This window comes from Crocodylus siamensis, chromosome 5, assembly GCF_052110815.1.
Source record: "Crocodylus siamensis isolate JL-2025a chromosome 5, ASM5211081v1, whole genome shotgun sequence".
Classification (NCBI taxonomy): Eukaryota; Metazoa; Chordata; order Crocodylia; family Crocodylidae; genus Crocodylus; species Crocodylus siamensis.
In genome coordinates this window covers 206702509-206715826 of record NC_143399.1, presented here as the reverse complement: position 1 = coordinate 206715826, position 13318 = coordinate 206702509, and the positions used below count along the sequence as shown (strand labels likewise).

General features: G+C 69.0%; 1 protein-coding gene across 1 annotated transcript in view; it reads right to left on the bottom strand.

The window, feature by feature from the left end:
* Nucleotides 1–2047: 2047 nt before the first annotated feature.
* LOC149865256 (SCO-spondin-like) overlaps nucleotides 2048–13318 on the bottom strand; it is a 61110-nt gene continuing 49839 nt past the window's right edge. The window contains exons 88-113 of the mRNA XM_090048035.1: nucleotides 12823–12954; nucleotides 12026–12266; nucleotides 11758–11910; nucleotides 11545–11591; nucleotides 11300–11470; nucleotides 10523–10693; nucleotides 9947–10111; nucleotides 9557–9687; nucleotides 8189–8313; nucleotides 8052–8098; nucleotides 7511–7780; nucleotides 7223–7384; nucleotides 6938–7054; nucleotides 6714–6852; nucleotides 6293–6495; nucleotides 5829–6002; nucleotides 5476–5603; nucleotides 4803–4954; nucleotides 4549–4595; nucleotides 4203–4367; nucleotides 3609–3817; nucleotides 3440–3535; nucleotides 3167–3227; nucleotides 2766–2896; nucleotides 2301–2451; nucleotides 2048–2179 (exon numbers count right to left, since the gene is read on the bottom strand). Of these exons, the coding sequence (XP_089904161.1) occupies nucleotides 2157–2179; nucleotides 2301–2451; nucleotides 2766–2896; nucleotides 3167–3227; nucleotides 3440–3535; nucleotides 3609–3817; nucleotides 4203–4367; nucleotides 4549–4595; nucleotides 4803–4954; nucleotides 5476–5603; nucleotides 5829–6002; nucleotides 6293–6495; nucleotides 6714–6852; nucleotides 6938–7054; nucleotides 7223–7384; nucleotides 7511–7780; nucleotides 8052–8098; nucleotides 8189–8313; nucleotides 9557–9687; nucleotides 9947–10111; nucleotides 10523–10693; nucleotides 11300–11470; nucleotides 11545–11591; nucleotides 11758–11910; nucleotides 12026–12266; nucleotides 12823–12954 (3611 nt within the window). The 3' untranslated portion in view covers nucleotides 2048–2156. The remainder of the gene's footprint in view (nucleotides 2180–2300; nucleotides 2452–2765; nucleotides 2897–3166; nucleotides 3228–3439; nucleotides 3536–3608; nucleotides 3818–4202; nucleotides 4368–4548; nucleotides 4596–4802; nucleotides 4955–5475; nucleotides 5604–5828; nucleotides 6003–6292; nucleotides 6496–6713; nucleotides 6853–6937; nucleotides 7055–7222; nucleotides 7385–7510; nucleotides 7781–8051; nucleotides 8099–8188; nucleotides 8314–9556; nucleotides 9688–9946; nucleotides 10112–10522; nucleotides 10694–11299; nucleotides 11471–11544; nucleotides 11592–11757; nucleotides 11911–12025; nucleotides 12267–12822; nucleotides 12955–13318) is intronic.

Genomic DNA, 13318 nt, shown 5'->3' with positions numbered 1-13318 from the left:
CCCCTCTCAGAGGCGCGCCTGGCCGCGCGGGCTTCAGGGGCGGCGCGGTCAGGAAGGTTTCCCCCGCGGCACGAGTGCTGCCGGAGCCGGGGGGTTGCCCTCCTCTGCGGGCTGGGACGTTGGTCTCAACTCCCTGGGCGTTTAGCCAGAGCTCCTGCCGATCCCGGCCAGAGGGCCTTGCCCTCCGCTCAGGCCAGACCAGTGCTGCGCTGGGGCAAGAAGGGATTGTCACCCTGTGGTCAGGTGCCTGCTCCTGGGGGGGGGCACAGTCACGGCGCAAGAGGTGCTAGTCACCGGGTCAGGACATCGGTCCGTCCTGCCTGGCTGACCACCCTCCAAGTCGGGAGGCTCCTCGTCTCGCAGACAGCTACAGCCGCGGGGCACATCTGGTCCAAGCCCCTGCCCCAGCTCTTCCTTGTCTCCAGCCTCAGTTTTCCCTGCTGCAAATTGAGCCCATTGCTCCTCGTCCTGTCTCCTGCCACCACAAAGAAAGGCCCGTCTCCATCCTCTCCGTCAGCACCCATCGGGGATTCACAGGCTGTTATCAACCCCCTGCTCCGTGTCGCAGCAGGGCAGAGAGAGGAGGCTGAAGGGAGAGCGACCCCTGCTCCTCTCTCCCGTCCAGCCCCCCGCATCTTTGCTGCCCTTTTCCGGACCATTTCTAGTTCAGCTGAGGTGCAGGGACCAGCGTGTTACCCACTGCCGTCCCTGTCGCTGCGGGCCGGGGCAGGGACAGTGCCCTCCTCTCCCCCGGGGCAGGTTATGGGGGCTCCCGGTTCTGTGCCCTGCAGCCCGCAGGAAAGGTCTGAAGGGGAGACTTGGAGGCGTTTCTCGGGCCGGACTGATTTTCGCGCGTGTGAAATTTCATCTCTGGGGCTAGAGCAGCTCTGAACCCTCTCGGTGGAGCAGAAGTCGATCGCTCCCGTCTGTGCGGTGCCGCCACCGGCAAGTCTCCCCCTTGCGGACCCCCCAGCCTGGGGCTGCGGATACCCCCAGGCCCACAGCTACGTCCCACAGAGGCTTCGGTGTGCAGCTGCCCCCGGGTCTTGCGGGTCCCGAGCCAACAGGCAGGAGGAGCAGGCTCAAGGCAGAGCCCCAGAGGAACCCCCCATCGCCATCCATCGTGTAGCCACGCTCCTGGCAGGGGTCAGTCTGCCGCAGTGCCAGGGGCTGACATCCACCCAGTCACTTGAGGCCAAGGAGAGGGGGGTCTCCCCTGCTAAGGCAGTCAAACCCCCGGAGGTCCAGACTGCAAGGGTTCGGACTGATTTTTGCACGCGTGTCATGTCCCCAGCCACGTCTCAGCCTCTCCCTCTTCTACCCACTTTTCGGCATGTTTCTCCCTCAGGACTCAGTTTGTGGGGGCCCAGGACCGAGGTGTCCAGCCACCCTCGGCAGGGCCAGGGCAGGGACAGTGCTCAGGCCATCACATCTGACAACTTATAGACAACTTTGTGGACGTGGCAGCTTTGCGCAGGGGTGCAGCCCTCAGCTGTGGCTCCCCAGATCCACTCCCAGGGAGCAGGAAGGGCAAACTGTGCTGGGGGGGGCGGGGGGGCTAACCCCAGACCTGCCCCATCACGGCCGTGGGGGCATTTGGGATCCACAGTGGGTGATGCATGGTCCTGGCTTGCAAGAGCCAGCTGCAGGCAGGGGGGACAGGCAGGGCCTGGGCAGCAGCTGGTGAGCGCTGCATGCCGTGTCTCTCCGGAAGCGGGAGGGCAGGATGGGGGGCCTGGTGCTCGGGACCCAGGTGCTGTGGCCACGGCAGGTTTTGTGTCTAGCAGAGAAGCAGGCCTTGCTTCATAGCTTCCAGGGGCTGTTCCCGTCTCACCCCCTCCCACGCTCCCAGCATCTGTCCCCAGTGCCCGTCATAGCCCCCGTTTCCCTGGCCAGCTTTGCAAAGGACGCTGGGATGTGGGCTGGGTGACGAGAGGAGCCCGGGGAGGCTGAGCTGCAGCTGAGAACGATGCTCCAGACCCTGCCCTCTCCCCCTGCCCTGGGCAGCTGTCACCGGGGGCAGACAGAGTCGCTCAGAAGCTGCTTTCTCTTCTTTTTATTACCAAGTGCAACCACGCTGGGGATGGCAGGAACCAGGAAGCACCCTGGCACCCGACGTCCTGCCGGGGGGCCACGCGGCCAGGGCCCTGGGGCCTTCAGCGCTTGGAGAAGTCCCCACCTAGAGAAAGGGGGGTGGGGCATGAGGCTGGCACAGCCACCCCGGGCTCGGGGGCACGTGCACGCTGCTCCGTGTCCAGGGCAGGAGGACACCAGAGATCCCTTCCCACGCGTGCACTCACCCTGGCAGCTGCTGCACTCGCAGCTGTGGATGACGGGCAGGACCACGGGCTCTACCTCCCCGTCCTCGCAGCGCAGGCTCAGGAGGCGCACGGGGCTCACAGGGTCCAGGCGGTAGCTGCAGCAGTCGCACAGGGTCTGCAGGTAGGGCTCCTGCCGGGGGGAGACATGCAGAGCGCTGTCACGGCAGGGGTCCAGGATAGGGCCCAAGGGTGTCGGTGGCGAGGGGTCTGGGGTATGTGCCTTGTGGGTACCAAGACCAGTCAGGGCAGACGGGGACCTGCTGAGCCCCCCGCCCCACCCATGTCCAGCAGGGCTGGGAGCCAAAAGCCCATCGGGCGAGCGGAGGGGAAGGCGGCGCGCAAGCTGCAGGAGAGAGAGCAGCACGCGGCCACCGCCCCGGCACGGCTGCGCCGCCCGGCTCGGGGGGTCCCATCCCTGCCGGCCCCCCGCCGTGCCGCGCTCACCTCTGGGAGGACATTGGTGCGAGAGAGGCAGCGCCCGCGGCAGTAGCTGACCTCCACCCCGCGCAGCGAGCACCGGCCCTTGGTGACGTTGCGCACCTCGGTGTAGCGCTGGCACACGGCCGACGGCTCCTCTGTGGGGACAAGGGCAGCAGTGACCATCCCCGTCGCTAACGCCCACAGGCCCACCCTGCTGGGGTGGAGCAGGCCGGGGCGCTCCCTTGCTGGAGGGCTGCAAGCGGCTGGAAGGCCTCTGCGTGTCTGGGGGCACTGAGGACAGCGTGCTGCCTCCGCGCGGGGCGAACCGGCCCGCCGCGCTGGGAGTGGGACTCGCAGGATGCTCCTGCAGTGCCCCCCAGCGACGCCCCAACCTCGTTAGTCCCAGGCCGCTGGCAGGGTCGTACCGCGCGACTCGGTCCTGCACACGGGGCAGCAGCTGCCCGGCTCCTGCACCTTCACCTCCCCCTGCAGAGAGAGAGGAAGCCGGCTCAGGACTGCCCCACGGGCTCGCTCGGCCGGAGCCTGGGCTGCGGGGGTGGGTCCGGCCGTGCCCCTGCCCCGGGCTGCCGTCTCGCCCGCGGCTCCGGCCAGCAACGCGGCCCTGGGGGCTCTGAGAGCCGGTGCCCAGGGCCGACGTCCCCGGCCTGCTGGGGACAGGGTGGCCGGCGGGCCCGTACCTCGAGGCAGGAGAGCGGGGGGCAGCCGGCCACGCACACGCCTCGCCCGTTGAGGCAGCGGCAGGTCTCGCAGTCTTCGTGCCACTCGGCGCCAGGCTGGGGGCAGAGGGGAGGCGTGAGGGCGGCGCGGCCCCCGGGGAGACCCTGCACCCCGGCCCCGCGCACTCACCGGGTAGAGCCGGCCGCGGTGCTGGCACTCGCAGTGGGCAGCCGGGACGCAGCGTCCACTGCCGTTGCGGTACAGCCCGGGCTCGCACGTGCAGCCCTGCCCCGGGCAGGCCCCCGCCACCGCCACCGCCTCCTGGTAGATGTCCTGGCAGCCGCGCTCGCAGGGCGCCGTGGCCTCGGGCCGGTGCCAGCGCTCCCCCGCGGGGCAGGCTGCAGGGCCGGGGCCATGTCAGGGAGCAGGACGAGGCCCGCGGGAACCCCCTAGCCCAGTACCCGTCCCTTCCCCGCCACCGGGACCACGCCTGGCTCACCCAGTACCCACCCTCCACTGGGACCAGCAAGCAGGCCCTTCCCCCCCAGTACCTACCCCCCTCCCTGCCACTGCAACCAGACCAGGCCCATCTCTCCCAGTGCCCAGCTTCCACTGGGACCAGCCCCCCAAACCCAGCACCCGCCCGCCACTGGAACAGCCCCAGACCCTTCTTACCCAGTACGCACCCCCGCCACTGCACCCAGGCCCCCAGGACCAGAGCCCCAGGCCCCTCTAGCCCAGTGCCCCCCCACTGCGCTGGGGCGCAGCGCCTGGCCGTCTCACCGCAGTCCGGCAGGCTGCAGGGCATCTGGCGCGCGCTGGGGCCCAGGCACTCGGCCCCGTCGTAGAGGCGCTGCCGGAGCCGGTGGCGCTGGGACAGCTGCACGCCCGAGCCGCACGTCACCGAGCAGGAGGACCACGGTGCCCACGGCGCCCACAGGCAGTCCACTGCGGGGAGCCCGGGGGGTCAGGTTACAGGCCACGGCGAGGGGGAACGGACAGTCAAGGCCCAGGAGAGGTCGGGAAGAAGGAGAGGAGTGGGAAGGGGACCTGTCTGGGCTGGCCCCGAGACACGTGCAGGCCCGGGGCACGTGGGACGGTAGCGGGGAGCGCAGGGACCGGGTCTCACCATTGCAGTCCTGCTGGGAGCAGACGAAGGCACCTCCACGACACACACTGCAAGCAAGGAGGGGGCATCAGAGCCGGCCTGGCCCTCCCCGGGGTCTGAGCCCTGTGCCCCGACTGCGCCTGGCTCCCAGCGGGCTACACGCCTGGGACAGCTGGGGAAACTGAGGCAGCGAGACGCTGCAGCTTCCCCGGGTGCCACAGCAGGGCAGCTCCGGCGGCCGCAGCCGCCCCTGCGTGGCACGGCGGGGCGCTTACCAGCTGTTGCACTGGTGGTGGATGATGCTGCCAGGCGCGTGCTCCTTCTCCAGCTCCTCCCGCGACAGGTTGGAGAACCAGGGGCTGGGCGGCGCGGGGCCCAGCGCACAGCGGCAGTCCTCTGGCGGCACGCACGCCCCGTCCTGCACCACCTGCCATCACAGCAGAGGCTGCCACCCGCTATGGGAACGTGACCCGGGCCAGGCCGGAGACCCCTAACCTCAGGCCAGGCCAAGGCAGCCTCCCAGAGGCCCTCCCCTTGGCCCTGGGCCCCCGCTGACATGGGGCAGAGCCGGAAGGAGGCGGCTGAGGACCAGCCGGGCCGTTAGCCCTCCCCTGAGCTGGGCTTGGAGCCCACCTGGGCAGCCTGGGGGCAGGAGCCATCCCAAGTGCCTGCCCCTCTGCTCTAGACTCCGCCCCCTGCTGCTCTAGCCCCACCCATCACCAAGTCCCGCCCCTTCCACATGCCCAGCACCACCCTGGTGACCCCCCTCCTGTGTGCACAGCCTAGCAGGGCGAGGAGGGGGAGGGGGCTCAGCCCATCTGGGCCTGGCCCAGGGGCTCGCGGGCTAGGAGCCAGAGGCTAGCCCAGGAGCGCTGTGAGGGCAATGTCCCGAGGCCCCGCCTGGGTGGAGACAGCAGGGAGGGGAGTCTGGACGGAGCTGGCACCCACCTGGCCGGGTGGGCAGGCGCAGCCAGGCTCGCAGGACTCCTGCTGGCAGGCGGTGCCCGGGCGCAGGTCGGAGCAGGCACGGGGGCAGGCGTTGGCGCAGTCACGGTGCACCTGGCTGCCTGGGCACGCTGCGGGGCAGAGGTGGGGGAGTCGGACCAGGTGGCCGGGCAACCCCCCATCCTGCACTGAGCCCTGCCCTTCCAGCTACCCCCTGCCGGGCACTGCCGCCTGCTTGACTGTGGGGGTGAGTGCCCCTCCTGACCCTGGACCCCTCCCTGCAGCACAGCACCCCCTGCCCCCTCGGGGCTGTGCCCCCACTCCCAGCCGCCCGTGCCCCACACCCCGGCCCATACCTGGGGCACAGCCGTGGGTGTTGCACGGACGATGCAGCCGCAGCAGCAGGCCGGGGCAGTCCTGGCTCCCGCTCTCATCTGGGTCCAGCAGGTGCCGGCTCTGCTCCGAGACCCCCCCGCCACAGCTGGCGCTGCAGGGGCTCCATGCCGACCACGTGCTCACCTGGCAGCTGGCTGCAGCACCGGGGCAGGGGGTCAGAGCCGTGGGGATGCCCCCACTGCATGGAGGGACCAGCCTCACTGCCCTGGGCAGTGGGAGGGAGGGAGAGGCCTGGCCCATGGCTGAGCACAGGTGTTGCGCCCAGCTGGGAGGGTGCCCTGGTGTGCCCATGCCAGCCAGGGTTGGGGGGACACTGAACTGGGTAGGCCATGGGCAAGCACTCCCCAGGCAAGGTTGAGAGGTGGGCATGGGGTAGGCAGGTACTCCCCAGGCAGGGTTGTGGGACCGCGAGGTAAGCACTCACCGGGGCAGGGCTGCGGGTTGCAAGCTGTCACCTCCTCCATGGCCGGGGCAGAGCAGGGGGCACCATGGGGGCTCTCGTGGCAGGGCCGGTGGCGCAGGGCACGGCCCCCCCCGCAGCTCTGGGAGCAGGGGCTCCAGCTGGTCCAGGGCCCGTAGGAGGGGCACTCGGGGGCCGGGCAGGCGAAGGTCCCGTTCTCGCAAGTGCTGCGGGAAGCAGGCGGGTTGGGGGCATCTGAGCACCTTCCACCACCTGGGTGCAGCCCCACTGTGCCCTGCACCCCCAGGCGCAGGGAGGGACCCCACTAACCCTCCAGCTCCCGCAGCACTACCTGCAGGAGGCCTCAGCGCTCCCCCTGCCGCGGGGCCTGGGGTGCTGCGTGGCCGTGGCGGCAGCCGTGTCACTGGCCTCCCGCCCCTCTTACCAGTTGTGGCAATCCAGCTCAGCGGCCTGCCCAGGCCACAGCTCCAGGGTGACATTGGTACTGGGGAGCCCACAGCGGCACTCAGCCACAGGCACGCACGCCCCATCCTGCAGGAGCTGCCCCTCGGGGCACCGGCACCCTGCGGGGAGGAACGCAATGAGGGGTGTCACTGCCCTGGGCATGGAGGGGGGCAGAGTGGGCGCCGGGGGACAGGATGGGGGTACCTGGCTTGCAGGGGCCCTGCAGACACTCCACGTGGTCCCAGAGGTCGGCGCAGGTGCGGGGGCAGCGGTTGGCGCAGCTTGGGGCATAGGCCTTGCCCCGGTCCTCACACTCCTCCCCTGGCAGGGGACATGGAGTCAGCATGCGGCCGGGGTGAAGGATAGGGGAGCTAGGCTTGTCCCACACCCAGCCCCTGGTGCCCACCAACGGCAAGGGACCCAAAACCCCGGCACCAGCCTGGACTGTAGCCTGGACGGGCCCTGGTCAGCCCCGGGACGGGGGGTTACCTGGGCAGGCAGCCGTGTTGCAGCTCTCGGACTGGGACCGGGCGCCGCGGCACTGCTCGGCACTGGCCAGGTGCTGGGGCTGGCGCCGGCGCAGGCGGAAACCGCCGCTACAGGGCTCGCGACAGGGGCTCCAGGTGCTCCAGGGGCTCCACTGGCACGGGTCTGGGATGGCGGCACAGGTGCGGAGAGGGGGGATCCTCCCTGCTCCAGCTACCCTCGCCCCACGAGGGCTGGGGCAGCTCAGGGACCCTGTCCCACCCCCACGGACCCCCCTGGGCCTGGCATTACCATCGCAGATGTGGGGGTCCGGGCAGAGCCGCTCCTGCTGCAGCTGGGCTGAGCACAGCGCCGCCTCGCCGGCCCAGGCCGAGCCTGTCTGCGGGTCCAGGCACACGCGGTAGCGCTGCTGCACCGAGGCCAGGGCCACGCTGGGCTCCCCGTCCTGCCAGCCACTGCCCTGAGCCACAACCAGCGCCGTGGAGCCCAGGCCCAGCGCTGCCAGGGGCAGGCAAGGACCGCAGGGCGTCCACTCGGTCCAGCCGCTCAGGGGGAGAAGCCCTGCCAGGGACACACGGCCGTGGGGAGGAGGTAGGGGCAGGGGCATGGGGCCGAACTGCCTTCCGACCCACCCCATGGGGGGGTGCCACGCTCGGCTGGGCAGGGGGGAGCTGAGACGGATGAGCACGGGCTCGACCAAGGTTGGGCCGGGGGTGCGGGACCCAGCCATCTGGGGAGGTGCAGATGCCCCCACTGCCCTTTCCAGCTCACGACAGGCCTCAGCTCCCCGGGGGAGGGACCCGTGGTGGGGCAGGAGGGGGCAGATGCTTACCCTGGCAGCTCTGGCTGCTGCAGCGCAGCTCACCCTCCTGGCACACACTGCAAGACAGGGCCATGGGTCAGCAGCGTCCCGCGAGCCCCGCGCCTTGCCCCCCAGCCCCGCTCCTCACAGCCCGCCCTAGTGCTCACCACTCCTTGCAGCCCACGAGGACGGTGTCTCCTGCCGCCAGGTACGTGGGGCCATGGGGCTGGCCCAGCTGCAGGCAGCCGCACTGCGTGGGGGGCACGCATGCCCCATCCTGCTCCAGCAGGCCCTGCCGGGGGAGGTGGGGGAGGGGCCACGCGTCAGCCACGGCCCCTCCCCTGCTCTCTGTGGCCGTTCCCTGTGTCCCATGGCACCCTGCCCCCCAGTCAGGTCCCATGTCGGCACAGGCCGGTGCCGCTCCCTGTGCCCGTGGCTGGCGTGCCCCAGGTCCGTGAACTGCCGTGGACTGTCAGAGCAGAAATCCGTTGTGCCCGCACTCCCCACGACCCGGGACCTCTGCTCGACCTGCTCCTGGCGCTTGCCAACCTCACCATCTCTGACCAGGAAGGAGGACACTGAGGACTGCGGGAATGCTTTCGTGTCCCTCGTGCGCTCACGTCTCGGGCAGCGCCCGCTGGACTCGTTGGCGGGCCGGCGGGCGCTGGGCGGTGTGCGCTGCATCCCAGCTTCGGATGCCTGATTTTGAACCTCACTCCCTTCCCTGTTCTCCTTTTGCTCTGCCCCAAGAAATCAGCTGCTACTCTCGCTCTTAGAAAGGGAGGCTCGTGGTTGTTCTTGGTGGGCACGGGCCCACGGGCCCTTAGAGCTGCAAGCAGGTCTGTGTTACACGGGCAGAGCACGGAGGCTGAAGGGAGAGTGAGTGGATCTGAGCTGGGTTTCCCCCGTTCCTCTCTCCCTTGCGGCCTCCAGCATCGAGGGTCCAGGATGTTGTGATGCAGGGGCTGTGCCCCTTGCTCCCTGCTCCACAGCCTCCAATGCCCTTTTGCGTGCCCAGCCCCCTGTGAATCTGGCTGAGCTCTCATCTCCCGCCACGTCTGGTGGCAACAAGCTCTGCGCTTTAATGCTGCGCTGGGTGACGTGAAAGACTCAGACTCATAGCAAATGATGGTGGAAGGGACCCCAGGGGGTCGCATCTAGTCCAACCCCTTCTCCAAGCAGGACCAGCCCCAACTACATCATCCTGGCCAAGGTTTTGTCTTAAACACCTCCAGGGATGGAGATCCCAGCACCTCTCTGGGTAGCCGGTTCCAGTGCTTCACCACTCCCCTCATGAGAAAGTTTTTCCTAATATCTAACCTCAGCTTCCCTTCCTGCAACTTGGGCCCATTGCTCCCTGCTCTGTCAATCCCTACTGACTTCCTCTCCACCATTTAGTATTTTGTAAACTCTTCTCATCTCCCCCTGCAAACACCTCTTCTCTACACTGACTAGGCCTGGCCTCTTCTGCTCATATGTCAGCCCCTCCATACCACTAGGGTCCTGGCAACCGCCCGACCCCATTCCATGCTCACCTGTGGACAGTAGCAGCCGGGCAGGCACTGGGGCAGGTCCCGGCACAGGTCCTGGTGCTGCTGGGTGGAGCAGAGCCCGGCGCAGGGCGAGGCGCACTCCCGAAACTGGAAGGGCGGCGCACAGCTGGCCTCTGCGGGGGTGAGGATGGGTGAGCGTCCACACTTGGCAGCCATGGACCCATTCCCCCAGGTCCTTCCAGAGCCCCAGGCAGGGCAGGGGACCCTGGGCAAAGTGAGCCGGGGGCCAAGGGGAGTGAGGATGCATCCCATACAATGGATGTATGGGACGCCGTGCGCGGGGAGGAGCGCCCATGCCACTGGTGCCTTCCCCAACCCCTCCGTGTGCCCCCCGGACTCTGCAGCCCCCAGCCCATGCCCGAGCCCCCTCACCGGAGCACTCGGCGTAGTCGCACATGCGGAACTGGCCGTCCAGCCCCACGCAGGCGTCGGCCGCCGCGGCCCCGCCGGCAGCCCACTGGTTGCGGTAGCGCTGTTGCACCAGGAAGCTGCAGGAGCACTGGGTCCAGGCCGTCCAGGGGCTCCAGGAGCAGGCGTCTGGGGGCACAGAGCTGGAGGGCTGAGGCTTTCTCCCTGCCCGACAGCTGGGCAGAGACCCCAGGACAGGGAGTCCTGCCTGGAGAGCACAGCCGCACATGGGCCTTCTCCCCCTGGCCCGGCGATGGGTGAGGCCCCTCCCAGCTCTCTCTTTGCCTCAGTTTCCCCTCTGCATCCTGGCAAAGCACTCTGGGAGCCAGAAAGGTGCCCTGGACACCCCCCCCCTTACTGCAGAGCTGAGGGATGTCTTCCTGGGGAAGCTCAGCCCTGCTGCATTGGGGTGGGGGGACGGACGCACAGGGGTGCTGGCTGGATGTCCTCCGCAGGTGGATGAACGCAGCCATCGGGCATCAGAGCCGGACTGCAGATGCCCCTACCCCCCTGCCTGGAGCCCCCCTGCCAGGGCCTTACCTTCGCAGGCCTGCAGGTAGCAGGGCTGCACCTCCTGCCGGATGCTCTGGTTGCAGGAGGCGCCGGGGTCCTGCGGAGCGGGGCAGGCGCAGACCCCACTGCGGGAGGCCAGCCCCGGGCCGCAGGACCGCGAGCAGGGACCCCAGCCGGACCACGCGCACTCCTCAGCTCCTGCGGGCAGCAATCGCAGTCACGGGGCAGCCGGGTGGGCAGGGCCCTGGGGGGCACGTCCAGCCCCCTGCTCGGGCCGGGAGCTGCCCCGCCTGCACCGGTTTATCCAACACTGCATGAGCAGCCACGTCGCATGGGCACCGTGCCCCAGTGCACCCTGACCTGCCCCGGAGAGCACCGGGGGGCGAGGGCTGGCCGTGCCCTGGCGCCGAAGGAACGGGATGTGGGTTGTTAAGTGCGCTTGAGAACCCCCGAGCTGAGGCCGTGCCCCTGTTGAGGAGGGAGGCAAACCCCCAGCGCGCACCAGTCTGAGCAGGGGGGAAATCCCTTCCTGCCCCAGTGCGGCATCGGGCCGATCCTGAGAGGAGGGGCAAGACCCCCCGGGCCCTGCAGGGACGGTGCTAGTAGGAGCATTGGTGCAGCCCAGTCCCCAACACCAGCACCCCCCGTGTCTTGCACCTGATTGATGCAGCCCCAAAACCGCTCTGGCCTTCGGCACGGCTGCACCATGCCACAGACACCCGTCGGGTTTGGGATCTGCCAAGACCCCCAGGTCCTTCTCCGCAGAGCTGCCACCCAGCCGACCTTCCCCGGGCTTGTCCTTACCCGGACAGGGTGGCGTGGGGCAGTCCTGGGCCTCGGCTTCGGGTCCGGCGCAGTTGGAGCCGTTGTTGCGAGGCGGGGGGTTGAGGCAGGCCCGGGTGCGGATCTGGGTGCCGGGGCCGCAGGTGACGGGGCAGTCAGACCAGGGGGACCAGGGCGTCCAGGCACCATCCACTGCAGAGGGACAGGGAGTGAGTAGGGCCCCGCCGCGGAGAGAAGCCAGGATGGAGGGGATGGGGGGCACTCACCCGCACAGGCGATGTCCTGGCAGTAGGTGCCCTCCGGGGTGCAGATGCTGGAGAAGGGGCAGGCAGAGCGGGATGGTCAGTGCAGCCCAGCCCACCCCATTCAGGTTGGGGTTAGCCCCCTGCTGCGGGGAGAGAGGGGACGACCCAGGAGTCCTGGCTCCCAGGGGGCTGCACTGGCTGCCCCCGATACCGTCCTGACCCCGTGGCACTGACCATTGCTGGCACTCGCCCTGCAGCCAGGTATCCCCCAGGCGCCGGTCGCTGCCCGCGAGGGGACAGAGCGGGGGACAAGGCCCCGGGGCGCAGGGCCAGCTCTGCAGCTGCTCCTGCTGGCACTCGGCTGCCTCCGACCCCGACGTGGGTGTCCTGGAAAGCAAGGAGGGCAGAGCGTGAGAGCGTGGCTGGGACATGGCCAAACAACTCCCAAAGGGCTGGACGCTCCCCACGCCAGTGCCCCCCAGCCCACGCAGGTGGGGCCCACCTAAAACGGCTCTGGCGGCCGTGGCCGCAGGTGAGGCTGCACTCGGCCCAGCTGGACCAGCGGCTCCAGGCGCAGTGGGAGGGTGGGCACGTGTGGTTGGTGCACACGAGCCGCCCGCCCGTGCACGTGCAGTTGTTGCAGCCGTCGTCCCGCAAGCTGCCCGGCGCCCAGCTGTGGCCCTGCATGTCCGTGCACTCGCACAGCTGGGCCGGCACGCACACCCCGTCCTGCTCCAGGGTCCCTGCGGGGCAGAGGGGAAGGTGATGTGGGGCAGCCAGGGCCTGCTGGGATCACATGGAGCCTGTCTGTGCCCTGCAGGGCAATGCACGTTGGGCTGTGGTGCATGTGCATATGCGTGCGAGGCCATGTGCATGTATGGGTAAGGCACGTGCATGTGTGTATATGTGTGTATGCACATGTAAATGTATGTGTATTTATGGGTGTGAGTGTGCATGCGTTTGTGTGCTTGTGTGTATGAATGTGCATTTGGGCATATGCAAGAGTGCGCATGTATACATGCATGTGTCTACATGTGTGAGCACTGACACAGTGCTGCCTCTTGCTGGGCAGCACCACACTACTCAGAGGGGTGTCATAGGTCCCATACCGCGCACCGCACATAGCGAGTCCCCTGCAGGGCATGCGCGGGATCCCACTGCTATCCCCACTCCGGGGAGAGGGCAAGTGACCAACGGGGGTGTCACCAATGGGAGGAGCATAATGCCTGAGCAAGCCCCCCCAACCCCAAGCAGAGCCAGTGACCCCACCACCCCCCCCCCCCCACTGCAGGCACCCACCATCTCGGCAGCGGCAGCCGGGCTCGCAGGCCTCTGCGTCCTGGCACATGATGCCCTCCTGCAGGTCCCCGCAGTGGCGTGGGCACCTGTTGGCGCAGTCCACCATCTCCATGCCCGGTGGGCAGCCCTCCTCTGCAGGGGGCACACGTTAGCGTAGCCCCAGGCTGGGAGAGACTGCCTTGGGGGGCCCTGGGGTTGCCCTTGCCTCTGCCGGTGACGCAGACAAGGGCCCCTGCACCTGCCCAGGGGCCTCTCCTGGGCCCTGCCTCCCCCTGCCTTGCAGGGGGGACGGGTGCAGACCCCCAGCCCAGCCCCTTTGCTGCAGGCCAGAGCTGCTCAGCCCAGCACGGGGGAGCTTGGGAGCCACGTCTGACTTCCCCACCTGGCTCCGTACCCCCTAGGAGGTCCCTGAGACGCCTGCATCCCGCACAGACCCCAGTGTGCCGTAAGCTTGCGGGGACTCACAAGGGTGCACGGCACGACCCCGACCCCAGGA